This window comes from Mesoplodon bidens (assembly GCF_964165515.1).
Source record: "Mesoplodon bidens genome assembly, chromosome: 2".
NCBI classification, from domain to species: Eukaryota; Metazoa; Chordata; class Mammalia; order Artiodactyla; family Ziphiidae; genus Mesoplodon; species Mesoplodon bidens.
This window is the reverse complement of record NC_138177.1, coordinates 56704971-56726309: the sequence shown is the minus strand read 5'-3', so window position 1 is coordinate 56726309 and position 21339 is coordinate 56704971. Positions and strand designations below refer to the sequence as shown.

The 21339-nt window shown below is 48.3% G+C and overlaps 1 protein-coding gene across 1 annotated transcript in view; it reads left to right on the top strand.

Annotated features, from left to right (window-relative positions):
- The window catches only part of PACC1 (proton activated chloride channel 1), a 33504-nt gene extending 12165 nt beyond the window's left edge, over positions 1–21339 (top strand). The window contains exons 3-8 of the mRNA XM_081254871.1: positions 6657–6866; positions 8287–8438; positions 13293–13435; positions 14643–14787; positions 17292–17399; positions 19061–21339. Of these exons, the coding sequence (XP_081110997.1) occupies positions 6657–6866; positions 8287–8438; positions 13293–13435; positions 14643–14787; positions 17292–17399; positions 19061–19222 (920 nt within the window). The 3' untranslated portion in view covers positions 19223–21339. The remainder of the gene's footprint in view (positions 1–6656; positions 6867–8286; positions 8439–13292; positions 13436–14642; positions 14788–17291; positions 17400–19060) is intronic.

Below are 21339 nucleotides of genomic sequence, written 5' to 3'. Positions count from 1 at the left end.
AAAAGAATGGTAAAATGAAACGGTGTCTACTTTTAGAATTGGAGTGTCACGTATAGCACATGTGGATGATAAACAATTCTACAGTGTTTTATTTACGTTACATGCCAATTTGTGGATCAGTGAAGGGCCTGTGAAGAGGCTAAACCTGGCTTCTGTGAATGAAACAGAAGAGACTCTGGGCCCGTGTTCCCACGAGAGTAATTTGTCCAGGTACCCCTGCCAAACAAATGCAGGTTGTGCAGTTGTCATGTGACCTTTTTGTTAAATTAGTTTTTTGCCTTAAAGTTTTTGCCTTTTTGCCTTAAATTAGTTTTTTTTTTTGAAGTTTCGAGAATAAGTAGGGAGAAAGTCACCTCTTTCCCTAACCAAAGGCATCATGAAGGCAGAACATTTCAAATCATGTTGTTCTGGCTGTGATAGAGGAGACACCTGCCCACAGATGCCTGTCATTGTTCATCTTCATCATGTTGTACAGCCTAGACGTAATATGCAGTTTACCTTAAAAATGTTCTGCTTGTTTTGAAGTTATGTTTTTTCAATCAGATCTTCTTTTATCATCAGTAGTAACTGAATCTTAAGGACTGATGTTTACTGTCATGTGGCAGAAGAGCATGCGCTAGGAGTCAGGACTCTAGGACCCTCATTCTGTGCCAGTTGTTGACTGTGAGACCAGGATCACTGCACAAGGAATGGGGTTGGACCAGATAGCCTTTCAGGTCCCTACCAACTCTTAAAAATTCTATTCAGATGTTACACAGCAATTCAGTCATTTGAAGTTCCTTCACTTTCATCTTGTGATCTTTTCAAGCCCCCTTAGAATGTAGCAACCTGAAACCCGTTGCCACTGCAGTTATGAGCAGCTCATGACAGTGAATATGCTTTTACCTGCCATGTTTTGAAGTGAACCTGTGGTCTCACATGGACCATGGGGGCTGGGAGTGCCTTCCAAGCAAAACAGCTATGGGTAGGTCCCTGTGCACAAACCACTGTACTTTGGGTCCTGTGGCCCTGTAGCCAAGCTACATGTGACTGATCAGGAATCAGCACCAGAGCTAAGGGAAGCCATCTACAGGCTGGGTGTGGAGAAGGGCAGTGTCTTGTAATGTGCCTAATGGGGTACCCTATACAGGATACTCTCCAGGAGGGGGTCTGCATGCAAAACTCAGAGAGAGGGACTTGAAGAGAAAAGTGGAGCAGGGTCCTGAGAGGAACACAGTGGGAAGGCAGGTGGCAGAGCTGTGAGGGTGCAGAAATTGACACAGTCCCACTAGGGACCTACTAAACAATAAGCAGCCAAAGGAGAATCAGAGACAAAGGAAGTTGAAAAAGTGAATTGCTTTAATTCCTTTTGGAGAACTAGAGCTGCTTTGTACCTTGGCTTCACTCTCAGCTACCCAAGGGATTTCCTTGGGGCTTCCTGGTTCCTCTTAGAGTAAACAGCCATCGTCAGCATTAACCTGTTCTTCACAGCCTGAAGGAACCACACAGACATTTCTGGAAATTGGCATTCCTGTAAAGTAAGAATTTTCTAAACTATATTACCAAAAATAATAAGGCACACCAGTTGGTTTATAGTTTTATGTGCCTGAAATACACTGGTATTCTCTGACCAATTCAGGGTAGCTAGTAAGCATTGTAAGACTTAGTTCATCTGTTATTTGGGTTATTCATTCATTTAACAGACATGGAAACATTACATGACTACTATATGAAAGATGCTGTATTCTGCCCCACCCCCATTTTATCTTCAGCATATATTTTTTCTAGTTAATTATTATGAGGTTGTCATTCTATGCTCTTCATCTTTGTTATCTTCATCACTGAGGGCTTCATTTTTTGAGGGGTAGTGGGTACGTTCTGTCTCCAATAACAGTAATTCATTGAGCAGGCACTCTATAGTGCATTTTACAACAATCTCTCATTTGAAATGATTATTTCCTTTTCACATGAAGAAAGTTAGCCTTAGGAGCATTAAGTAACTGTCCTGGGTCACAGAGTAGTTATATTTAGTAGCAGAGCTGGGGCTGGAGACCAAGCTCTTACTCTACCACTGGCCTAGATATCTGGTCTTTCAGTTCACAGAACAAATGAATAATGAACACCAAATTATTTCTTCCTCAAAATCTTCCTGGTGCTTTAGGGACAGGGCTAATGCAACCTCCTCCACAAAGCCTTTGCTGATCTCTGCCCTTAGCCCTGCACTCCCCATTCATCCCTCCAAGAAAAGGAAATCTCACATTTTACATCTTCACATCCTTCTGAATCCTGTAGCACTGGTAGCACAAACCATGAATCCTTCTTTCTTGGTATCTCCCTGAAGCACCTAGCACAAAGTCTTGCGTGTAGAGTTGATGCTTGATGTATGTTTGTAGAAGTAAAGAATGAATGATTTCCTTCTCTCTGTCAACCTAGGACATTTAAAACTTCTGTGCTCCTCTTGCTTTTGTGCTTTTAAATAAAAGAAAATGAAATAATTATGAGCAAATACTCTTGTGTCTTTGTATTTAAAGTCCATCTCTTATAGACATCATTTGGCTGGATCTAGTTTTTAATCCAGGCTGACAGTCTCTGCCTTTTAATTGGAGTGTTTAGTCCATTTACATTTACAGTAATTATTGATATGGTTGCATTTGGTTCTACCATTTTGCTGTTTTCTATGTCTTATATGTTGTTTCTCTGTTCCTTCTTTCCCAAAAGTTACAAAACCTTACAATATTGTTGTATAATTTTTGCTTTAGATAGCCTAAAATTTTAAAAATATGTAAACAGCTTTTTATATTTACCTGCCTATTTAACATTTCCAGGGATCTTTATTCCTTCTTATACATCTGAGTGTTACCATCTAGTGTCATTTCAGAACTTTCTTTAGCGTGCATTGTAGTGCAAGTCTATTGGTGATGAATTCTCTCAGCTTTTGTGTTTGAAAATAACCTTATCCCCTTCATTTTTGAAGGTCAGTTTTGCTGGAATTTTAAAATTCTCAGTTGACAGAATTTTTTTCTTTCAGTACTTTAAAGATGTTCCATTGTCTTTTGATCTCCATTATTTCTGATCAAAAGTTAACCTATCATTAGATATAATTTCCTGTATGTAATATACCTTTTTTTTTTTCCTGGCTGCTTTCAAGATTTTTCTCTTACCTTTGCATTGGCTGTTTGACTATGATTTGCATAGGGTTGTTTTTCTTATTTATCCTGCTTGGCATGTATTGAGCTTCTTGGATCTATAAATTGATGTTTTTTCTCCAGTTTTGGGAAGTTTGGGCCATTATTTTTTCAAATATTTTTTGTGATCCATTTTCTCTCTTCAGTTACGTGTTGTTAGACTGCTAGATATTGTCCCACAGTTGTCTAGGCTCTGTTAGTTTTTTTCTTCAATCTTTTTTTTTTTTTAGATTGGATAATTTCTGTTCATTTAACTTCAACTACACTGGCTTTTTTTTCTTGTCATCTTTTGCTGTTAAAGACTATGCTGTGAGTTTTTCATTTTATTTATTTTTCTTTTCAGCTCTAGAATTCCCATTGGTTCTTTTCTACAGTTTCAGATTCTCTATTTCCCCTCTGTTCATTCCTTATCCTTACATTTTCTTTTAAATCCTTAAAGTGCTGTAAAATTCCTGTCTGCTAATTGCAACATTTGGGGTCATCTTGGCATTGGTTTCTACTATACTGCTTTTTTCCTTGAGTATGGGTCACATTTTCTTGTTTCTGTGCATGTCTGGTGATTTTTTAATTGAACACTAGACATTATTAATGACATGTTATGGAGGTTCTGGATTCTCTTATGATTCTCTGAAGAATTTTTGTCTTAGCAGGTAGCTAAAATGACAAGACTCAAGTTCTAATCTATGTTCCTTGCATTAGCAGCAGCTGAAATCTCCACTCAGATCTTTTGGTTTCCAGCTGCTGCTTTTTTGCTGGCCCTCCTGGTGTCTCCAGTCAAGAAGTTGAGCATATTTCATTTGCAGATTTGGGAGTTGACTACCCTATGTGGCTCCCTCCCTTTCAGGTTTCCCCCTAACTTTCTCTGACTGCTCTGCCAGCCTTGAACTCTGTCCACTGTCACCCCCTCATGTGACTTTTTCTCTGTGTGTATGCATTGTTGGTGTCTCTCCCTCTTCTTCTTCTTTTTTTTGGGGGGTGGAATATAGTTAATTTACAATGTTGTGTTAGTTTTGAGTGTACAGCAGAGTGATTCAGTTTTATATATATATGTTTTTTTATTTACTCTTTTTCAGATTCTTTTCCATTATTACAAGATATTGAGTATAGTTCCCTGTGCTACACAGTAGGTCCTTGTTGTTTACCTATTTTATATATAGTAGTGTGTATATGTTAATCACAAACTTCTAGTTGATCTCACCCCACACCCCCTCCAGTATCCCCTTTGGTAACCTAAGTTTGTTTTCTGTGTTTGTGTCTGTATTTCTGTTTTGTAAATAAGTTCATTTGTATCATTTTTTTAGATTCCACATATAAGTGATATCCCATGATATTTGTCTTTCTCTGATTTACTTCATTTAATATGATAATCTCTAGATTCATTCATGTTGCTGCAGATGGCATTATTTCATTCTTCTTTATGGCTGAGTAGTATTCCATTGTATATATATATGTATGTATGTGTATATATATATATATTCCACATCTTCTTTATCCATTCATCTGTTGATTGGACACTTAGGTTACTTCCATGTCTTGGCTATTGTAAATAATGCTGCTGTGAACATTGGGATGCATATATCTTTTCGAATTAGAGTTTTCTCCAGATATATGCCCAGGAGTGGAATTGCAGGATGATATGGTAATTCTATTTTTAGTTTTTTAAGGAACCTCCATACTGTTCTCCATAGTGGCTGCACCAATTTACCTTCCTACCAATAGTGTAGGAGGGATCCCTTTTCTCTACACCCTCTCCAGCATTTGTTATTTGTAGACTTTTTAATGATGGCCATTCTGACTGGTGTGAAGTGGTAACCTCACTGGAGTTTTGATTTGCATTTCTCTAATAATTAGCGATATTGAGCAAGCATCTTTTCATGTGCCTTTTGGCCATCTGTATGTCTTCTTTGGAGAAATGTCTCTTTAGATCTTCTGCCCATTTTTTATTGGGTTGTTTGTTTTTTGGATATTAAGCTGTATGGGCTGTTTGTATATTTTGGAAATTAATCCCTTGTCAGTCACATAGTTTGCAAATATTTTCTCCCAGACCATAGGTTGTCTTTTCATTTTGTTTATAGTTTCCTTTGTTGTGCAAAAGCTTTTCAGTTTAATTGGCCCCCCCCCCTTTTTTTTTAAATCTCCATTACTCTAGGAGTTGGATCAGAAAAAATATTGCTGTAATTTATGTCCAGGAGTGTTCTGCCTATGTTTTCCTCTAGGAGTTTTATAGTATCCAGTCTTACATTTGGGTCTTTAATCCATTTTGAGTTTATTTTTGTGTATGGTGTTAGAGAATGTTCTAATTTCATTCTTTTACATGTAGCTGTCCAGTTTTCACAGCACCACTTATTGAAGAGACTGTCTTTTCTCCATTGTGTATTCTTACCACCTTTGTCATAGATTAGGTGACCATGAGTGTGTGGGTTTATTTCTGGGCTTTCTATCCTGTTCCATTGATCTGTATTTCTGTTTTTGTGCGCCCCCCCCACCATACTGTTTTGATTACTGTAGCTTTGTAGTATAGTCTGAAGTCAGGGAGCATGATTCCTCCAGCTCCATTCTTCTTTCTTAAGGTTGTTGTGGCTTTCAGGGTGTTTCGTGTTTCTGCACAAATTAAAAAATTTTTTGTTCTAGTTTTGTGAAAAATGCCATTGGGCTCTCCCTCTTCTTATAAGGATACTAGTCCTATTGGATTAGGGCCCGTCCTTATGACCTTGTTTAACCCAATTATCTCCTTAACTGCCCTGTCTCCAAATATTGTCACATTGGGGGTTAGAGCTTCAACATAGGACTTTTGGGGAGGGGCTGGCATCGGGACACGTTCAGTCATTTACCATCTAGTTGCAGAATGCCTGCTCTATTCCAGGCACAGCGTGAAGGTCTAGGGGTTCAGTATGGACAAGACTGGCCCTGTCTCTGCCCTCATGGAGCTCACAGCCTAGGGGGATAAAAAGACATGTAGACAGTAACATTGCAGAGTGATGACAGTGGACATAGGGGGCCCTGGGAGCACTGAGGAAGGGGTGCCCAAATCAAGTTATGGGGTCAGGGAAGGCTTCCTTGAGGAAATGCCTTTCTAAACTGAACCCTGAAGGATGAGTTAGGAGTCAGCAGTAGCAGTGCCTCAGGCCAGGCTTGGGGTGTGAGGGGCTCCAGGGCTGAGGAAGGCACACTGGGAACAGTTGTTTATTACAGCTGGTCCTGTGGGAGTGGAGTGGTCAGGGGATGGGGCCAGAGAGGTAGGCTGGGGCCGGCTCCCTTGCTGGGTTGTAACTGTCTGTCCCTCTAGAGGGGCACCTCCTTCAGCTCAGGGTCCCCCTCCTGGCAGAGCAGGTGTGTGGTGAGTGTCGACAGGGGCCGTGTGTTGTGATTCAGATGTGAGGGCTGAGGTGGGGAGGTTGGATGTGTGGGCGACCTTGCCTCCTTGGTAAAGCAGGTCGTGGGCCTGGAGGTTGCCCACCTCCTCTGGATCACGTGTGTGTCATTGTCCTTCAGCCCTGGACAGCGAGTCCGCCTGCAGCAGCATCCGCTTTAGCAAGGCCTGCCTGAAGAACGTCTTCTCGGTGCTGCTCATCTTCATCTACCTGCTGCTCATGGCCGTGGCCGTCTTCCTGGTCTACCAGACCATCACGGACTTTCGTGAGAAACTCAAGCACCCTGTCATGTCGGTGTCTTACAAGGAGGTGGATCGCTACGACGCCCCAGGTAGAGCCTGCCCCAGGCAGACATCAGGCCCAGGTCTGGGGCATCGACTTGCAAATACTCCCTGAGCTGCCATCGCACTCCTGGCGTCTTGCTGGGCACCACGGGCAGGGCAGAGGAGTCCGAGCACAGTCTAGATGTGGGTTATGCACCCCAAGAGCTGCTGTTGGTACCCAACAGAGTGTCACATGCCAAGGAGGGAGGTGGACCGAGCCTGGAGTGGTCGCTGCAGGACTGGGGTGGGCAAGGAATGCTTATGCTCAGTGGCAGGATATGAGCTGGGCTTTGGTAAATGGAAGAGAGTTTCTCTGGGAGGGGGGTCCACAGGAGCAAAGGTGAGCATAGGGAGGCAGAGGGCTTCTATGGAGAGGATGAGTCTAGCCTGGCTGGAGCCAGAGGCCAGTGATGCGGAGAAGTGGGAGTTACAGGTGGCAGGGAGGCGAGGCCATCCAGAGGTGGGCGGGGCCCTGCCTGGAGAGGGGCTCCCAGGCCACATCATCCGTACCTCTCCTGTCCCTGCGAGGGGCTGTCTCTGCCGTAGAGCGGGCTGTCTGCTCCGGGGCGGTGGGGCTGGCACTGGGCTCTGGCAGCGTGGAGTGGACCGGGAGGTGTGAGCTCTGTGAGCTCAGGCTCTGTCCCCAGGATGCCCCCGAGTGACCCTCGGATGGTCTGTTCACAGGGCAGAGCCCGAGTCTCAGGTCCCCTCTGCCTGGGGCTTCTTGACAGGTGTGCTGGTCCCAGTGCTCTTGCCTGTCTTTGCCTGTTTTGTGATTGTTCCTCTTCTCTGTCTGCTTTTGTCTCTGTATCTGTGGGTTTTACTCTCTCTATCTGGTCTCTTGGTCTGACTCTGCCTATGTCTGGGGCCACATGCTGCTCTCAGTGTTTCTGCCATTGAGGTTAGAACAGCTGCTGTCCTTAGAGCTTTGAACGAGGTGCCTTGGCTGGGGGAGGGGGAGGGGTTTGGGGCTGCGACTTGCACACTTGGAGCTCCCAGTCTGGGCAGGAGATGCGAGACGGAATGAGACCTGGGGAGTCCCGTAGCCGAGGGCTGCCCAGTGAGTCTGTGGGTGGGCGGCGGTGCGGGGGGCCTGGCAGTGCCCGGCTTTGTCTCAGAGGCCTCCTTGGAGGGTGTGGAGCAGGGTTCTGAAGCGGGACGGGTTTTGGTGCAGGCACTGGGGAGGCTGCATCCCTGGCTGGGAGGGGCTTACTGAGGGGGCAGTTGTCTCCTCCATTAGGGCAGGGCTTTCTGAGGGCAGGGTGTGTAGTTCCCCATCCTCTGTGACACTTTTCTTCTCCCTCATCTGCAGTCACCCAGGGAGTCCTGAACTTAGGTGGTTGGCGGGTGTGAAAAAATATATGTGACATGATTTTAGGGGTGTGGTGAGGGACTGTGACCGTTCAGTTTTCCCTGTTTGTCCCCCAGGCATTGCCCTGTACCCCGGTCAGGCCCAGCTGCTCAGCTGTAAGCACCATTACGAGGTCATTCCACCTCTGAAGAGCCCCGGCCAGCCAGGAGACATGAACTGCACCACCCAGAGGATCAACTACACAGATCCCTTCTCCAATCAGACCCTGGTAACTCTCGTCTCCCCGAGCTGGGTCTGGGCAGCATGCTCCATTGGCCTCGCACCCTGAGAACCCCAGTCTTCTTTCTGCCAGGTGGCCTCCCCACTCCCCACCGTGGTGTGGGCCCTCGGCCCCTGGCAAACACTCGTAAGTGGAGTCTGGCCGCGGCTGGCTCACCTGCTTTCAGGGAGGGCAGTGGGGCCTTCGGCCTCCTCTGAGTGACCCTCCGGGATTCCCGACAAAGTGATAAGATCCTGTCCTGGATGGAAGGGTGGCGGGCTGCAGGGTGGGGCCGGTGTGACACAGCCAAGTGGGTCCCATAGCTGACTGCCTGACAGAATTGCCAGGATCCCTTCTGAAAGCAAAGATTCTGGGTTCCATGTGGGCCCACCTGTATCACTGTTCCTGGGGGCGGGGCCTAGGCATCCATATTTTGGAGTAACTATGCCAGTGTAAGAAGGAGCGCTGGTCCGGGAACAAGGACCCCCGCCCTGCCGTCACCCACAGCTCCGCTCAGCCGGGGAGTGGACGGCGGCGGGGAACAGTGTCTGCACAGGGTTCTGGAGGCAGGGAAGGAATTTCGTATATATTTACATCTTCTCCTTTTCATCCCATATCCTTGTTTCCAAAAGGATTGAACAGGGCTAGGTAAGTTTTCCAGCTCAAAGAGAGGAAGGAAAGGTTTTCTAGGCAGAGGAACTCTGCACCAAGGCATAAAGGGAGGAAACAGCATGTTTGTTTGTGCCTCTGAGCAAAATTCCACAGGTGGGTGTTTCTGGAGGGCCAGGTGCCCCCAGAAGGTCAGTGGGCGGTGAAGTTGTGGACAGAAGTACCGGCCAGATGAGGAAAGCATGTGTCTGCTGTGGAGAAGGACCTGCTCCTTTGGGTGATAAGGAGCTACAGGTGGGCCTTGAGATGAAAGAATCCCACTAAGACTTTTTCATTAATATTTGTTCTAGACCTCCTCCTAAAATCCTGCTGAAATGATTCCCACTCCTGCAAAAAATAGAATAAGATAAAATATCGATAATACCCAAGGACGGGTATCATCTGAGGACCAGAAATTTTGAGGAACTGGTGTAAAATATAAATAGCACACTGGGTCAGATTGATGGAGCAAAATCAGAGAAAACCCATGCCCTAAAACAGATGCCGGAGAGGACTGCTGTAGAGGTGAAAACTTTCCTTCCAACTGCTGGCTCTGTGTCAGCACATTAAAGAGCAGGGCTGCTGTAGGGCAGGTCAGGATAATAATTACAGGACCGCCTGCCAGGCTTTTAGCCCTCCCGGGGCACGCAGAGCTGCTGGGGACAGTGTTTGCTCTGGGGAAAAGGCTCTGGGTCCATTCTCTACCTAAGCTAAGGGGAGGTTCCCTGCTTGGGCACTGGGCCAGCAGAGAGAAACAGAGCAGAACTTGAGATTGGACATCCACAATGGAAGGAGAGAGCCATCAGAAAGGAATCTCTTCCCAGAAGAGAAGTACGCATAGCGCCTGGCCTGCTGGCCTTCTCTGCTCGCTGCCTCTGAGCGTCCTTACCGTCAGCCCCAGGCAAGGGCGAGCCTGGGAGAGGGCCTGTTAGGAAGAAACCCACAGCCCAGACCTGTACTAGTAAGCCTAACCCTTCACTCAGAAAGAAGAATGGAGAATTAAGGGCCACTAGACTTTTACACGAAACCAACCACATAAAAGGATGGAGAGGAAAAAACAGGACTCCAGGGAAATGGAAGCTGACTTAAATTAAAAGGAAAAGAACTTTAAAAAATTTTAATGAAGAGCTAGGTAATACAAACGCTGTCTGTCTGGATTCCCCGCTCTCTCCGTTCCCTGTGTACCGACTGGAGGCCCGTGCGCGCTTAGATGGCACTGCAGGTATAGGCTCTCCAGCCGTCTTTCCTCTCGGCTCCCCATTGAGTAGTACGCTAACTAGGAGTCCCTGTGTCCCAAACCTGTTCATGCCAGTTGTATCTCTTATAATAGTTACATCGTTTAACTAAGTATAATAGAAACCCATGAAGTAAGGGCAAAAAGGGGAGTCATTTCCATGAAAACTTAATTTGACTGCAGTTACCTGTCTCCAGCCCTGGGTGATGGGCAGTCTTCACCACTGGGGCTCCTTGCCATCCACAGCTGTAAACTAGAGAGCGCTTACCCACTCCCTGGGTACCGGGTCCCCTCTACACAGTGCAGAGCCACGGAGGAGGAGCAGAGGGGCTCAGTGGAGCTCCGGAGGGAAAGGGGAGAGCGGGAAGCATGGCCGCCCCCAAAGCCTGATGGAGCCCCTTGGGTGGGACCTGTGAGGTGTCCTGCCTCGGCCCCCGGGGAGGAAGGCAGAGGCGGGCGGCAGCGCCTGCACCTTGGCAGAGACTCCTGTGTCCTGGATTGCCCTGGCCTTGTCCACTGAGAGAGCCTGCCTTGGCTGTGATCCGCTGGGCCCATCCTCTGGAGTGGACACTAGAAAACAGGCCCTCCCTGGGCCCCGCGGCTTTGGGCTCTATAGGTTGGGGGGCTGAACAGTCCTTATCCTTCTGCTGCCCGCAGCCCCTTTATTTGCAGTGAGATGTCTGCAGAAACGTGAGCTTCTGGCTGTTTACATCCTGTTGCGTCCACGTGAAAGCATCCCAGCCAAGGGGCTCATCTGGTCCTGCTTCATCAATCTTCAGATTCGCATTTATTTTCTAGTCTCTACCTCTTGTACCCTCAATTAAATCTCGTTAGTTTTTACCAAATGCCTTGCTCTGGCGCAGTTAGGGTCACTGCCATTCCAGCCTGTAGGACCCATGTCTGTTTCCTCACCGCCTGCCATATTCCCGGTGTCCAAATGTGAAGTTGATGCCTTATCTTCACGTGGTTGTTCCCTCAGCACTCCAGTTCTGGAAAACAACTTATGTTGGTCAGAGTACAGGCTAAGCTCCTGTACAAAAGCAAACACTCCAGACAAACACAGTGGCTGAGATAAGAGAGGGCTGTTTCTTTCTTGGGGGACGTCTGTGAGTGCGGGCAGTGCTGTCTCGCAGGATGGCCAGTGAAGGCTTCTGTCTGTCACTCTGCCATCCCTGGGCGCCATCTCGGTCCTCGGGGTCAGTGCTGACCCACCAGCACGTGTGCACTGCCCGATCTCGGGAAGGTGAGCAGCAGAGGGCGGGCAGTTCCCCGCTAAGGGCCTGGCGTGGGATTGTGTGAGTCACTTTTGTGCTCATTCCAGGAACTTCGTCCCATGGCCACATCTGAGGCCAGAAATGCACCTCCAGTGGGCGACTATATCCTGCTAAAATCTGCAACTGGGGAAGCAGCACTGGTTCTGCAGGAGGAAGTGGATAATGGAAACTGGGGACAGTTAGCATTCTCTGCTGCCCCTTAACCTGTCATGGAAAGGTTGAAAATAAACAGATGGACAGAGATCTCTTGGGAAAATGCAGCCATAACCAGAGAAGTGGAGTGGCAGTTTTACTGTCAGTTAAAATGGAATTCCAGATGCAAAGAGTTAAAAGAGGGCTGTTTATGTAGACAAGAGGTTCAAACTCCACTTCTCCCCACTAAGACTTAACAGCCATAAATTTTTATTTGCAAAACAGCATACCCTTTGTATTCCTCAGGCAAAACCTGTTAGAAATAAAAAATACTATCACCTTAGAGTGTTACTAACACCTCTCTCAAATTCACAGTTCAAACAGACAGAAAGTAGTAAGGATAAGAAGTGAGAATTGAATTGGCACAATTAATAAACTTAGAGCAAGTGCATGTTGTAACACTGTACCTGTCAGAATACTCTTTTCAAATCTCAGTATAGTATTTATAAAAGTAGATGTAAAGATGTTTCTCCCCAATCTGTAAATGCAGTATCATCACAGTTAAAAGTCCCAGTTGAATTTTTTTATGGAACTTAACAAGCTGGTTTTAAAGTACATTTAGAAGAGCATGTGGGGACTTCCCTGGTGGCACAGTGGTCAAGAATCCGCCTGCCAATGCAGGAGCACGGGTTCGAGCCCTGGTCCAGGAAGATCCCACATGATGCGGAGCAACTAAGCCTGTGCACCACAACTACTGAGTCTGCGCTCTAGAGCCTGTGAGCCACAACTACTGAAGCCTGCACACCTGGAGCCCACGCTCTGCAACAAGAGAAGCCACTGCAGTGAGAAGTCTGCGCACCACAATGAAGGGTAGCCCCTGCTCGCTGCAACTAGAGAAAGCCCGTGCGCAGCAACAAAGACCCAACGCAGCCAAAAATAAAAATAAATATATTAAAAAAAAAAAGAGCATGTACACAGAATAACCCTGCCAGGTTTGGGGATGGGGTGGGGAGTGATGTGGAGGGGACCTGCCCAGTCAGATACCAGAATGAGTAAACATTCAGGGGTCAAACCTGCGTCTGCCCACTGTTTGGGTAGTGAGAGTGAGATCCCTATTTCATACCATAGACAAAACTGAAAGGCAGGCATATTGTGTATCTAAATGTAAAGTTTTTTAAAAAGTGCTATGAAGAAATACAGGAGAATATTGATAGAATTTTGGTTTCCCTTAGCAAGCAAAATCTAGAAGCTGTGAAGAAGACTGACAAATTTCACTGCATCACCTTTAGAGCTTCATATAACAAATGGCGTTAGAACAGAGTTAATGGGAAAGTGACAGACTGGAAAAAAACACTTGTACCTATACCAGATGGAAGTTAGTACCCTTTCTAAATAAAGAGCTTCCCCAGCACTGCCAGCCAGTGAGGCTCGTGGCGGGAGGACAGGTTGCTGTCAGGCCTGGTCCAGACGCTGTTCCTGGGCGTGGGGTGGGGTGAGGAGCCCTGTGTGCCCGAGGTGAGTTCAGGAGCACCCACGCGGCTCTCCCAGCTGAGACTCTGGCCTTTGTCTCCGCAGAAATCCGCCCTGATTGTGCAGGGGCCCCGGGAGGTGAAGAAGCGGGAGCTGGTCTTCCTCCAGTTCCGCCTGAACCAGAGCAGCGAGGACTTCAGCGCCATCGATTACCTCCTCTTCTCTTCTTTCCAGGAGTTCCTGCAAAGGTGGCCTTTAGAGCTCAGGGCGGGCTTGCTCGACACTCATTCTCTCATTCTGGCCGTGCCCATCCCTGGGCTGGGGCAGAGGGTGCAGGGAAGCAGGGCTGTGGATGAGCCACTGGCCTGGAGGAGGGCCTCTCCACACAGTCAGGCGAGCCTGGTGTAGGGGGTTCCGAAACGCAGCGCTGGTTGAGTCCTGGAGGGAGGTTGGTGGGGCCCACCGCTCCTGGCTGGGGCTGCCGAGGACGGGGTTTTGTGAGCCCCTGGAGGGCAGCCCCTCCCCTGGGCCTGGCTCCCCACGGTGTCCGGGAACTGGGTCTAGCCCTGCTAGAGGGCTCAGGGCCTGTTTGCCACGTGTTTCTAGCAGGAGGATGCAATTTCCTGTTCGTGTGTGGTGCCACCTCTGGGGCCCAGAGTGCTCATGTCATGGGCCATGGGAGCGCTTTCGGCACGGGCCTGAGCGAGGGTGACTCAGTCCCTCCAGGTCCTGCGTGGCCCTGGGGCTCCATTTCAAGGAAGCCGGGCGGCAGCTAGGGCAGAGAGGAGGCCGCTCCCCCAGCTGACGAGGCCATGAACTGCCACCGCCGTTCACACCCCAGCGCCCCAATCCTGCCCATCTTGGAGCCCGGGGCCGCCTCCTCGGCACCTTCTGCCACCTAGAGTTCCCTCTCCCTTCCCTGCTTGAAGCTGGCCGTGTCCCCTGCCTGCCCAGCCCCTTTCTGCTCCTCTTGTGTGGGTCCTCAGTACCGCCATGCGGTTGCCACTTGCCTGCCACGTCTGCACCATCCCGAGTGGGTGCTGTGGTGTCCTCCCTGGCTGAGAGCTCCCTGGGGAAGCCTCTTCCCTTCTCTGGCCCTTCAGGGAGGCTGAGGGCCAGTGAGGGCACCCCAGGGCTGCTGAAACCCAGAGTTTTCCGAGGCACTGGGAGCGCGTCTACAGAATGCAGTGCTGGGTTCCCCGGGAGCAGGTGCTGGGGGGGCGGGCTTCTCCTGCCGGGAGCCTCAGCGACCGTGCTCGTGCCTTGAGGCAGCTGACAGCTCCCCCTTCCCTCTGGAAGCCAAAAAGCAGGCCTTTGAGGAAGGGGGGAGTGGGCAGTGGGAGCATCCTGGTGCTACCAGCAGAGAAACCGGCTTGACATAGGGGCTGGAGTTTGAGTCTGGCCACGTTCGAATCCCGCCTGATTAACATGGACCTTTCTTCTCTGCCCTCCAAGCCCAGACAGGGTAGGCTTCATGCAGGCCTGCGAGAGCGCCTATTCCGGCTGGAAGTTCTCAGGGGGCTTCCGCACCTGGGTCAAGATGTCCCTGGTGAAGACCGAGGAGGAGGACGGGCGGGAGGCGGTGGAGTTCCGGCAGGAGGTAGGTGGTGCTGGGCTCGCTTCGCATGGCTGCTGACTCCACCCTTGAGTGCAGGGTGGAGGGAAGCTTCGCAGAGGGGGTGACCGGTGCACAGGGTCTTTGGGGTGAGGAGGCCTTCGCCAGGATGAGAAAGGAGCCGGTGCCCGGGAGTCTGCGTGTTCTTCTGCAGGCAGGGCACACCCCAGGCCCTTTCCCTTTGTCGCTGCAGCCCTCACAGTGCACACGGCGGAGCGTTCTACAGAGTGGCACCTCACGCGGCTCCTTCTGATGCCTGTTTTTAGCTCTGCTGTACTCCCCTGCCTGGCCGCGCTCTGAGAGGCTGGCCGCTGCATAAAAAAGTAGACTATTTTCAGGGCAGAGACTGGATATGGTAGCCTCTGGAGTGTGGGGTGCATGGTGATCCACTGGGACGCAGGAGGAAAATACTAGGTTTATTTTTGTATTAATTTTTTTAAATTAGTTATTTTTGGCTGCATTGGGTCTTCGTTGCTGGGTGCGGGCTTTCTCTAGTTGTGGCGAGCAGGGGCTACTCTTCGTTGTGGTGTGCGGGCTTCTCATTGCTGTGGTTTCTCTTGTTGTGGAGCACGGGCTCTAGGCACGCGGGCTTCAGTAGTTGTGGCTCGCGGGCTCTAGAGCACAGGCTCAGTAGTTGTGGCGCACGGGCTTAGTTGCTCCGCATCATGTGGGATCTTCCCGGACCAGGGCTCGAACCCGTGCTCCTGCATTGGCAGGCAGATTCTTAACCACTGTGTCACCAGGGAAGCCCCTCTTTTTGTATTAATTTTTAAAACCTCATCCTTTCTCTATTTTTGAATGTTTTAAAATGCATGTAACATTAGAACGATAATAGTAATATTATGTCACTTCTAAGAAAGTTATAAATATGTTGGCACGTGTTCAGAATTCTTTACTAGTGGGAAGCGTGATCCAAAAGCTTTCAGCCCCCTGACCTGGGGCCAGGAGATAGGCTGTGATCCTGGGGGCAGCTGGAGAGGACGTTGGGAAAAGGCGTGGCACCGGGGGTGGAGGGATGGAGGGACGGGACAATTTGGTTGCCTCAGCAGGGCCGGTAGGCAGTCACCACCCAAAGCAAGGCCGCACCCCTGCCTGGGGGGCTTCCACCTCTGCAGGGGTGCTGCCATCCTGCCAGCATCCCTGCCCAGGGCCTGGCCATCCCACGTGTCAGTGGCTGGGTGCCTGCAGAGGCAGCGAGGAGACAGCTCTGGTCTCGCATCCCCTCCTCCTCCTTAGAGGTTTTCCATTTGGGCTGGACTCCGAGGGGCAGCTTTAGGAAGGGGCTGGCTTGGAGAAGGACCCGCTCCAACCGACAGGGTGGATGGAAGCCGGGCTCTCGTCCGGGTCTGCCCCTCCCCACGCTGCGCTCCTAGGACGATTCCAGATTGGAGGCCTTTGGGAACGGCTTGAAGCCAGTTTTCTTCAGAGGGACAGGGCTTTTTTCCTGCCTTAGGCAACGACCACCTGGCAATAGGTCCTTATTCGTACTTTGTAAGATAACTGTCATCTCCTGGACATTTATGCCACACTTTTCTCCAAGAACTCCAAGTTCTTTCTCATCCGGCCCCCAAATCAGCGGAGAAATGAGACTCAGTGTGTTCACCTTACAGTTAGGTCTCCCCAGGCTACCCCGGCTCTCCTAGTAGCTCCAGCTGTGATCTGAAACCAGTGGACCAGACCCTCGTGAGCCTGTGCACTGTAGAATGTTTGTGTGCCTCTCAGCATCATCTGCATTGGAAGTCTTTGGTGGGGGATGTGAACTCTTTCGAACAAAAATTTTAAAAAATTTTAATGTTTTTATATCACGTTTTAAAGTTTAAAATGCTTTTCCTGTGTGTTGTTTCATGAGAGCCTCTCTACAACTCAGAAGACAAAAAATGTCCCCCCAAATGGCATTTTGTCCCCCCATTTTATGAGAGCAAAGCAGAGGCTCAGACCAGATGATGGCCCAGCCAGACTTCTGGAACCCGTCTGCTCTCCATTTCACCTCGCAGCCCCTGTAGAAGCTGTAAGCAGGCCTCACCAAGCCCGCCTGCTGTTTACAGGGAGTGCTCAGATGGGCAGAACTGCGAGGCTGTACTTGGTCCCTGCAGACTGGAAGGGTTGAAATACTCAGCTCTTCAGGTCAAGTATATTGACATTTGGGATTTTTATGGCTTTTAGTTGTGAGTCTTGCACAGTACTTTGAAAATGGTTTAATCAGGAGTACAGATACCTAGCGACAGATTTCAGTGACAATCCAAAACACCTATTGTGCACCCCAGATCCTGTCTCTTTCCTCAAAGAATGATGGAAAGCAACGTAAAGCCTTGGCTCTGGGACCAGTCTCGGGATATCGTGTAGAGGAGGTTTTTGGCTCTCTCCCTCCAAAAGATGGTGTGAGGAGAGCCAAGGTCTCAGCTCCACTAACTACCCTCTCCTCCCCCATGGCCCTGGCCAGGAAGGGACGCAGAAGCGGTGTAACACTGTTTTCTCTCCTCTCTACCTAGACCAGCGTGGTTAACTACATTGACCAGAGGCCAGCGGCCGAAAAAAGTGCTCAGTTGTTTTTTGTGGTCTTTGAATGGAAAGATCCTTTCATCCAGAAAGTCCAAGACGTGAGTGTTATCTCCGATCTTTAGAGGGAGGTTCCCACCCCGAGGCATTTTGGTGCATCCTTGCAGGCCGTCCTCATCTTCTGTCATAGCGCAGATTTCTGTGTCTTTCGTATTTGTGACATTCATTTTCTATATCATTTGTGTTTAATTGACCTCATCTTTAACCCTGGACTGTCGTAGCTGTGAATGTGAGGGCTTCGTCTTTGTTCACCGTTTATCTGGTGTCCAGCGCGGTGCTTAGTCCAGCGTAGCCACTGAGTAGTGATAGTGAATGAACTAAGTAGAAAGCATTAAGCTAATAATCTAGATTACTGCTGTTGGAAGCCATTCTTCTTTATTGGTTCTCTGTAGGATGAGAGTCATTTTTTATTTGTCGTAAATCAGAGCAGAAAGGTACTAATCAGAAATTAAGAGAGCATCAATTAATGCCAGATCCCAGACTCACCATCTCAGAAGGGGAGGGGTGATGGGACGGCTTTGCCAAAAGAACATTCGTGAGATGCCATTTACCAGAGCCAGTCCCAGATCTGATACTGATTGTTGTTTAGATCATCACAAAATGTCCTGATACGCTCGTGGGTTGGGGGAAGACATTTCAAACCTGAGGCTCAAACGGGGAGGGTCTCTGTGATGTGGATGTGCCCCATGATCCCACCACCGCTAGTCGTGGCCTGGCTGGGCCGTGTACACGTAGGCATGTGCAGACTCCCTGAATCAAGACTCCACGTGGAAGAATGAGCGCCTTCAGCTCCACACGTAAAACGTGTGATCCAACATTTTTTAACCTACTGTGTTCAGTATGAAGTCCTATTATGGGCCAAGTAAAGCCCTGAGCTCGAGGCCGACTGACTTGCGTCGTCCCTCAGCTTCACAACTGTCCTAAATGGTGGTGGTGGTGGTGTAACTTTCATATGTGAGCCTGAGGTCACCCTGCTGAACTGGGTCTTAGAAGTGCTGTGTGTTTACCAAGCGGGGAACTCAGACAGACAAGCCGTGACCTCGGCCTGAAGGAGTTGCACAGTCAGTGAGAAAACAATCTGGGCTGTAAAGGAAGTAATTCCAGACAGTAAGGACCTGCCAGAGGGGTTTGTGGGATAAATCTCTCTGCTCAAGTCGAGAGGGTTTTGGCTCAGTGGTCAGAGGAAGCTGTGAGGGGCCTGGAAGGATTAGTAACCCGAGGTGGGAGGAAAGTGTCCCAGGCAGGGCAAATTGGAGGGGCCCATCTGCAGGCAGGAGTCCATGAGGTGAGTGGAGGACAGGCAGTCGCTGGACTGGATGGGAGGGGAGGTGAGAGTCACTGTGAGATGGGAAGCAAACAGGAACTGACCGTACAGATGGGGTATATAGTTGGGGGGAGATTTGTCTCAAAGCAAGGTCAGTCACATTGTGGGTTAGGCCAGAAATTTAAAGCTCAGGACTGAGTACCTTATTTGTGCAGAGCTTTTTGAAAAATTTTTTTTTGCTTTCAGGATCACTTTATTGTAGGGAGGGATTAGTATTTTTCTCCTCAAACTGAGCTATGGACAAAGTGTGGAGTTATGGCAGTTTTAGAAACCAGTTGTTTTTCTTGTTGCCTCAGCAACTGGAGGGGCTCTTTTACAATAACACTGAAAATCAAAAATGGAAGCCAACAGAGAAACTTGCTTGTTTCTGTTTTGCAGATAATCACCGCCAATCCTTGGAACACGATCGCTCTTCTCTGTGGGGCCTTCTTGGCATTATTTAAAGCTGCAGAATTTGCCAAACTGAGTGTGAAGTGGATGATCAAAATTAGGAAGAGATACCTTAAAAAAAGAGGTCAGGCAACGAACCACATAAGCTGAAGTCGCCTGCGTTGTTCGTAGGACTGCCCGAGTTCATGGAAGTTCTCATCACTTCTGCTTTGGTAAACCTAGCTGCCAGCAATCCTGTCCTCACTTGAAGAAACGGGCCTTGCTGGGGGCCTGCCTGTCACACTGCAGCTTCTAACTGGTCCTCAGAGAGACTGTCTAGAGCCCAATGGAACAGATCCAATGGATGACCTTAACCGTTATTTAAGTATTTAAATTATTAATGAACATTTTTTGACATATGACATGAATAGGGTTTGTGGAAGATGGAATTAGATATAATCCAGTTTCCTGAAGGTTTTTGGAAGCTGCCTTCCTTCTTGGTTTGGTGTATAGTTAAGGTCTAACAGGATGATTAAGGCTCTGACCTTAGGGTTTTTTCTTGAGATTTTTAAAAATGGACAGGAGAGTGTGATTTTCTTCTCCCCCACCAGTGACTCTTCGGGTGTGGAGGTCATGCTGTGGAACCGGTGTACCGTGTGTGAGAAATGCAAAACCCCTCATGTCTCTGGCGCCATCTGCCAGCCCCTGACACGCTCTCTTGTTTGTTAAGTATTAAATGAGACTTTTTTTTAAAGCTACTAGAAAAACTAGTAATTAGATCTCTTGTGGACTGACTAGCCACCTACCTGTCTGGCTAGAATATTGGTTGATGCAGGCATGATGAACATACAAAAACACTAGGACATGTGTACATAGTAGGTGCCTACTCAGTGTATTTTGATGATTTCATTAATAGATGAATAAAAGTTAGGTTAATACAAAAGGAATCAGTGTGCCGGTATGCATATCTGCTCAATCAATAGGCACCAGTATGCTTTCATTCTGTGACCTCCAAATAAAAGGGAGTGTGAGCCTGAAATTCCACGATGGACAGGTCTGGACTCCCGAGGTACATCATGACCACGTCCAGGGAAGGGCAAGGTGGGCAGGCGATAGATGGCACGCGGTCAGGAAGTGACAGTAAAGCCCCATGAATAAGCTGTGTTAGCTCTTCCTGTCCTACAGCCCCCCACCCATCTGAGAAAGGGGCCTTCAGTATGACCCTCACAGCTTTCAGCCCAGCCTGTGACAGAGATGAGTAACCTCTGGGTATTTTTCACATGGTAGCCATCGGCTGATTTCAGGTTATGAAGATTATTTGCAGAGTTTTAAATTATTTACATGCCCTTTGCTCCAAAGAGGACTCGGTAGCATTTCTTCAATTTTGTAACCCGGTTTTAGATAATTCAAAGAGAACAGCTCAAATGTATGCGTGGGGCAATTTTAATCTCATATCTAGTTAGCAGCAAGAAACTGTGGTTTTTGGTTGAATTATTAAAAGTGAACTTGTGTAAGGAAATATTCCCTGCTATTTTTCTACGGCCCAGAAGCAGGTACATTCAAACTTTAGCCTAGGTCCTGTCTCTATAAAATCTTATTGTAAGGCAAATGCAAAGCCAGGCATTAAAGCTTATTAACAGCATTGAAAAACAGGTATGTGTATTTTTAAATTCTCTCTAAAAATGACACACCACTTTAATATTAAATAGCTAACAAAATTTGCTCCAATGAACATATTAAAACTGTACTTCCTGTACTGTAGAAAGTTGGGAGACCTCTTGAATGTGCTTTCAAGTAAGCTAATTAATTAGGAAGTGGGCATTTCTAGCTCTTTCTTCAACAACAACTATTAGCTGCAGTCTGCCAAAATCTACTCTGGCTGCTCTTCAGCGGAAGAAATGTATGCCTAGACCGTCCACAAAATAGACATTTAGACCCAACTGTCTCTTCTGGGGAGGCTGGGGCTTGCCTTTTGCTGTGTTCTGTAGCAGGGTCACCCTCTCCTTCTCCGTGTGCTGCCCCCAGTTGTCAGTAAATCCCCCCGGCCGGCCTTAGGTGAGTGCACAGCATCTGGCAAGAGCACTGGGCCTGGACGGCTGAGGTGGCGGCCATTTGAGAGCATCGTAAACTAGGAGCCACGTCCCGAAATGAAGAGGAGTTTCTCCTGGTTTCACAGCAAGCAGAACGAGGTGCTTTCACAGTGACCTAGGAATAGTGTGCTAGAGTTGTTTTTCATGGATGTGAAAGAGTAGCAGCAGACACCAGTAGTTGAAAACTTTGTAACAATC